The 7258-nt window shown below is 38.3% G+C and overlaps 1 protein-coding gene across 2 annotated transcripts in view; it reads right to left on the bottom strand.

Moving 5' to 3' along the window:
- Positions 1-4263: 4263 nt before the first annotated feature.
- LOC137191739 (transmembrane protein 65-like) overlaps positions 4264-7258 on the bottom strand; it is a 35333-nt gene continuing 32338 nt past the window's right edge. For both annotated transcript variants that reach the window (XM_067602094.1, XM_067602095.1), the window contains exons 7-8: positions 5755-5860; positions 4264-4905 (exon numbers count right to left, since the gene is read on the bottom strand). In XM_067602094.1, coding sequence (XP_067458195.1) covers positions 4759-4905; positions 5755-5860 — 253 coding nt within the window. In that variant the 3' untranslated portion in view covers positions 4264-4758. The remainder of the gene's footprint in view (positions 4906-5754; positions 5861-7258) is intronic.

The following is a 7258-nucleotide window of genomic DNA, read 5'->3' as shown; positions in this document are numbered from 1 at the left end:
CCACCTACAGGTGAAGTTGTATTAAATGCTACAGATTTGTTCAGCATCCCCATCTGTACATCTTTTTTTCAAGTAACCCCCCATAGATTTTTGAGTTTTGAGCCCAACTCATACATAGAAGTCAGAGAGAGGACTTGCTGGTGACGTCACCAGGATGTGAAATCTGGGGCTGCTCCATAGACAATCAATTGGGCTCTGATTTTATGAGGGCATAAAATGTTTGTGTGAGCTCTTGCATCCAAATGAGGTGTATATGGGATTAACAGCTAAAACGGTCTGTAAGACCTTTAATGCTCCATGAACCAGGATGAGATTGCCTCATTAACTTCCTGAGCAACACAATCATCTATTTCAATATTGTTTCGTAAGCACCTCTTTGATTCTTTGAAGAGAATGAAATTTGGAAAAGTGCAGAATGTCATGAAAGTCTTCAGCTATTTTTTGGATTGCACTTTTAGAAACCCATAACACTGTTTGCATGCACAGAAAAAGAGATGCAAGTTTGTGTTCCAGTGTCTCAACATATACATCTTCTACACAATCTGCCCTACCATTTTCACATGACTTTAGACCACTTTGTGATGAAGTCTCTGCCTCAAGATAGACGTCAAATGGTTGATCAATGGCATGAGATTCAGAATTTCCTCTTACAGAAGTTCAAATCTCCTTTAGTGTATGATTTTTGTCTTTTATACTTCTGTAGCAGCTGAAGCTTTTAAGATTGCTTGTTTTAAATTCACACATTAGAAAGGGGCAATGCACAGCCTCTTGATTTCTTAGTCTTATGTCTCTGAATTCACATTATTCAGAAAAAAGTGACTTCTCTTGGCATTTGACAGTGGTGTTAAACACTGAACTGTAGTCAATGAACAGTAATCTCACATAGCTCCCTTTCTTGTCCAGGTGAGATGGTGGGTGGTGTGGAGGATGTGTGCTATGGTGTCTAATGTATGCCATGACAGACTGAGTCTCACATTGCAGTTCCTGATATCCTGTTGGGAAACTCATGCAGAGAGGTCGTCCAGTTTGTTATCCAGTGCCTATACATTGGCTATCAGGATGCTTGGCGATGAAGATCCATGTGGCCAGGACTGCGGCTCCTGTTTAATCCCTCCACGTTTACCTCTGTGTTTCCTCTGATGTTGAGATGGATGCAGAGATGGTCTTGCTTGTCTCTGTGGTCGGAATCGTAGCTGGTGTTTATCCTCTCCACCTTTTCCTTGATGTTTACTCCGATGTTTACATTTGAGAACCTCGACCTGCCAGGAAACAGAGTCGGCAGGAGGAGAAAGTGGTGAGTTGACCATTTCTCTATCCTGAGGAGTGACTTATAGTCATATTTTATTATTGTCCAATACTATTCACAGAAAGTACAACTAATATTTTTAAAATAAATGAAGAGAGCAAAAAATGTGATAGTGCTGCAAATGCATAAGAACATGGGTATAAATCAGGGTTTTTTTTAACCCATGATATGCATATTTCATCTCAATCTCAATCTCAGATTATCTGCACAGGTTTGGTCAAAGTCATGAGATTCATCCTCTGGGAGCCATGAATATCTATACAAAATTTTGTGTCAATCCATCTAGTGGTACTTGAGATATTCCAGTGGATAAATTTACGGTTTGACCAGCTGCTGGCACTACAGGAAAAGTAGTGGATCACTGAAGTCTTTAGGATTCATGCTGTGGACAGGTCCATAAAAACACTGAAAGCAAAAAGAACCTCAAAGTAATTTCAAATTTTATCGTCTGCACTTGTATCAACAAAGTGAATATTAGCAGCCAGCTTTTACAAAAATACCAACAGGTATAAAATAAACCAAGGTATAGCTGTCATGCACTCATGCACCTGCAACATATTTAAAACACCAAGGAAGCATCCCTTGAAGAATAATTTAATGTGCTTTTCCAGTCATCTTCCACCTGTCTTTTTAAAAACAAAATTACATCAATTCAAGATAATGCATTGACTTTGAGCTGACTTTTGAATCTTTTATGCGTTCCCTCTTACAACATACTACAAATACATATTGGTGGTACAGTGCAAAGTCAATTTAGGAAAAGGATAGGAGCTTCCAAAATTATTTTGACACTGAGATTATATTTTCTTACTGCGACTGACTAAAAGGACTAAGACAGTCAATTGAATGATACAATGCAAGGGGACAAACTGCTACTATTACCGGAAACTACTGTATAAAAGCCTGTGTTTCTCAAAACATTCTGCTCAATGTAGGGTTCAAATCTCTGCACTGTATGTTCCAGTTCACATCCCAGCAGAGGGCCCTGTTGCCATCTGCACTACCTCCATGATCCTGGTGTTTATAGTCTACAAAGGGAGATATCATTTGCTTCATTCCTATTAAGACAGCCATAAAAATATATGTATTTTTGACCATAAAGATCTAATCTTTAGCATGTTAATTCAGCCTGAGTTACTCATGTTTTCTATGTTTTCGGATCCTGCTGTAATGCATAATTTTAGAACATACTCAAGTTTTTTATTAATATTATAGCAAAGTAAACATGTACAATAGTTTTTTTTTATTATTAGTGCATGCAAAGTGGAGATCAAGCAATCAGATCAAAAAGCCTAACTACATAAATATGCTCAAGTCATTATACATTTTCTTCATTTTTACCGCTTTTTAGGATCACAATTACCCACATCATAAATTACTAAAACAATCTCATACAGGGCAAGTCTTTTTTGTCAGTGTGTTTTAAGAGCATGTCTAGAGGGTTTAGTTATGCACTATAACACAGAGAAATCAACTGCAGTGTCCTTCCTGTTGGAGAATGCTGTTGAACACATTGTCCATTAAGATCTGGAGAATATACAGTGAGAACATACATGAATACAAGTCTGAATATTCTAACAAAAATAAATACATTTTCTGAGAGGAAATTCCATTCAGTGATACACAGCTGCTTGCTTTCATTCCCGCTTCTAAACAGATTAAACGCCTTAAACAAGAGTCTTCAGTTCTGCTGCTGAGATAAGCAACCTGTGCTGAGCAGCTGAAAAAACAGAACTCTTCAAAAGATAAATTAGGAAAAATCAGTGACAGCAGAATTAAGACTTGGATTGGATGGTAGTGTGTTATCATCCCAAATATATCCTCTCTGCCTTCCTGCTTCGTGGCTGTCAGATGCTGGGATTGCCTAGTTTGCATATCAAAGGAAGAACAAGGATAAAGAGCAATAATCATAAAGCGGTAGATTGATAAATTATAGCTAGAGAAGCTTGACACCGAGGGTTTTGAATATTAAACAGGAAAAGCAAATAGGTGATAAATTAAAACGAGAAGTGTGTGACTGTGGTAGCAAACAGAGAAAATTCTTACTGTCAACCAGTGGAGGGCAGTAGAGCTAAGACATTATAATATATATATATGTAGACTGAAAGCAATCACTCAGCTATGGTTATGAGTATTTCCAAGCTGGTCTTGGCTATTACTCTATAATTGAAAGTGAATTTGAAGCTTCAGTCGCCAAGCATGCTAGAGATGTTCTGCAGCAGGTTGACTGATGCAGAGCCGAAGGAGATAAATCACACGATACTGGAGCCAGCAGGTCATTGCAAATGGGACAGAGATCTCAGGTGGTTCAGCGTTGGTATTTCTTATCTTTCTGTTCCAGCTACTTTCTGTCTCTTCCTCGCTCTGTGTGTCTTTCTCTCTCTCCTTTCTGCTCAGCTCATCTGACGAAGGTACCAAACTTTAAAAAGGTTATATTTTGTAGTTCTGCACCTATCTACATACAGTATACACAGGAGACATTTTGTGCAAGTTACTGCTTTGGGTGAATAAAAGCATAAAAGCATATAATAAAGGCTTCATCACAAATGAAAAAACAAAAAAATTCCAAAGCAGCAGCTAGCAGGTGTTACCTATTTAACCGCCTGTATTTCCACTAATAGTAGCTGTCTGTTTGTCACGGAGCTTGGAGAGGCAGACTGTTTAAGACTTTGAAATCATCAAAAGGCAGACATGCTTTTTAAACTGAAAAATAATGTACTTAATGTGGAAGGGTGCATCTTATATGCAAATGTGACCCTCTTTTCTTGACTCATCAGCCTCACCACCCACACACAGTTTTTAACACTGCATAACCAAACCCAAATATACTGTATGATGGCTCTTTGTTCAGTCCTCCTCTATTAATTGATAAATTACTAAGAAAACAAGAAACTTTAAATGTCAAAATACTTTGCAGAATTTTTCTGAAAGAGATCTGATATTGTTTTTTTCTTGCACTGGTTCCAAAGTTAGTTGTGTCATTTTAGGGAGCATTTAAACTCTCACTCACCTTACTCGTCATCTTACTATCTAAGTGCTGAGAGGATCATATTTGTCCCATTCAACAGACTCAGAATAGAGGAGTGAAAGAGGCCACTGCAGTGTGTTTTAGATAAATGAATTTCAGCTTGTGTCGGTCAGTCAAAACAAGACGAGGTTACGGTGCAATAGTTGAAGTAGCAGCAGTCCAATGAATCAACGGTCTCTTGTCTCTTCAAGAGACGGCCAGGTCCCTGTGCTTAAGTTCACAATCAAATAATATCTAAAATCCTCTTCAGAATACCTTTCATAGTTTGATTGAGCCTCACAAGGTAAAGTACCCAGTAATTAAGATTGTATGGGGTTCGGTGACATTTCCATACACTCCACTCCACCAGGTAAGGCCCATCAGTCCCAGTTTAAAGTATTCTAATGGATTCCAAATAGTATTTGTCACGGCTGAGCTGACAGTTTCAGTTTTTGCTGCTCTCTGTTGTAGCAGGTGGTTGTGTTTTTTCCTGCGCCTCCTTCTGTCCGTCTTTCTTCTCATCGTCATCCTTGAAGAACAGAAGAGGAAACATGCCGAGGATACAGCCGATCCCAACGCCAATGGCTTTACCCTGCACACAGGAGAATTAGAAGTGAGAAGACAATCATGACAAATTACAGTTTAAGAAAATGGGTTTTAAACAATCTACACAAAAACAGCTCTACAGCTCTGTCATTTCTAGTGAATGAGCCTTTTGCATTTGACTTACAAGCCAAACTACTACTTTAAATGAAACTATCCTTACTCCTTTTATTCTATTATACTTGCTCGTGATTTGTCTGAGCATTTAGACCAGTTTGGTCTAGATTTGCTGATAAACAAGGAAACTGTCATCATTTTATTGTTCTGAATCTTTTTACGCAGCCCTTGGTCTGCTCACTGTAAGAAATAGACAAGCAAAGGCTACAAGGAAAGACTGACAAGCCTGCAAACAAATAAATTTCCAAATACCGAGACATTGATTTCCCATCACACTTTGACACATATTCTATATGTTTTTGAGAAAACAAAACAGTTAATTCCCAATATGCCAGAACTATTGGCATGACCTTTCACTCAACTTAATTACAGCTGATTACTTTTCACACCTCACCAGTCACAGCACACTAAAAATCATTCAGGTCTAATTTTCTTGCAGAATGAAGGAGCGACTGAAAGTGCACATCACAGAGATTTCTGTTTCTATTGTCACTGTATAAAGCTGTGACCTGGTTTGCTGCTTACAAGGCAAAAACACAACAAATTTGATTAAAATGCTCTCAGCAGCAGGTTCACTCATATCCACTCTGAAGGTGTTAATGTTGTTTCAGACAGTGGGAAAGTGGGACAGACATTAAGGTCTCTTCAGAGTAGAAGACGGGGACAGTTAGAGAGCATATTCTAGGTTAATGGTTGCAGATTGCGACACCATGGTACTAACCGAGTGAGAGCTGACTCTGGTCTGCCACATATCAGCCTGCTTTGGACTCAGGTCAGGAATCTGCATCCCCAGCCGAGATGCCAGGGCCTCCACATAACCTGCTAGCCTAAAGACAAGGAGGAACAGATGGAAAAAAAAGAAAATCAGACTTAACACCGCACTGTAAAAGAGAGCTGCAACAGTGAGTCACTTCTCCTCAGTGAGCCATAAGAGTACTGCAAGAAACTGATAACGACTATTAATCCTCTCATTTTGTCAAGTGAACCATTTTGTCCTTTCTGACAGTTGATGTGATGGAAAATCTGTTCAAGCAGAGAGAGAGATGGTGGGCACAAAGGTCAGTAATAGAGACGTGAATCATTATAGACAGCTGTTAGTGTCAGTATAATGTGTTAAGATGTGCATGTTGTAGCTATATGGCCCTTCAGATTTTATTAAAATATAAAGAAAAAGAAAAGTAAAATATCATTATAATCATATAAATATAACCACAATGTCTTATGGCAATAAAATGTATCACTTAACACATATGTGCCACACACACTTGTACGCATACTGAAATCGAGCCTGTCAAGGATTCATGGGTAATTCTGTAAATCATATATAGATTAAATTACAACCACATTTTCATGTTTGCTTTGTTGCCGTTTCACATAATTGTCTCCTTTCGATTATATTCTACATTATGTGGCATGACTCATTAAACCACACATGGAATGACTCTTTCCCACCCAGCGCAACAAAGAAAACAAAGTAATCAATAATAACAAAATAAATCAGCAGATTAATGTTCCAGTCTGCTTCTTGTTGCAGCCATCTGTCATAAACCCAGCAGGATGCCACATATCAGTCTCATACCAGAGAGAGAGATAGAGTGACAGAGCCTCCAGTGTGGATATAAATGAAATCATTTCCAGCACTCTTCAGTGCTTTACACAGATGACAGCATGGAGACAGTTGGCAGCGCACAGAAATCAATGATCACTCAGTAACAGAGATGTAAGGTTAGATACTCGTCAATCATACAAAACTTTTTGATTGTTCATTTCAGTTCTGAAAGTTTGGTCTGACTAGTGCTGAATGTAGATGTGTTGATGATGATTTCTGTCACTGAATGAAGTAAGTATTTATAAGTATAATGAAGTAAGATTCAACTTATTTTCATCCCTTAAAGATATATAATATATATATATAAAAAACAGAAATGTGAAAATACAAATAAATGTTGATCCTGATGTATTATGGTTCTTGTGATATACTGAAAGGATTTTGTGCAGGTACATCAGTGAATCGACCAGCGAGAGGTAGGTGATGAAAAGTTTGCTTTTAATTTGGCCAGGAGAGCCAGAGAGCACCGCTCCGTGTTCTGATCTGTTTATCAGTGTCTTGACCCAAAAGTGCACTTTAGAAAGTTTATAGATTACCATGGACCAGAGTGAGAGAGAGAAAATGGAAGATACTGCTCTCAGTGGGGCTAAACATCTTATGTCAACAAGAATAACAA

The sequence above is a fragment of the Thunnus thynnus genome, chromosome 10 (assembly GCF_963924715.1).
Source record: "Thunnus thynnus chromosome 10, fThuThy2.1, whole genome shotgun sequence".
NCBI lineage: Eukaryota > Metazoa > Chordata > Actinopteri > Scombriformes > Scombridae > Thunnus > Thunnus thynnus.
The sequence above is the reverse complement of the archived record's forward strand: the minus strand, read 5'-3'. Positions and strand labels throughout refer to the sequence as shown.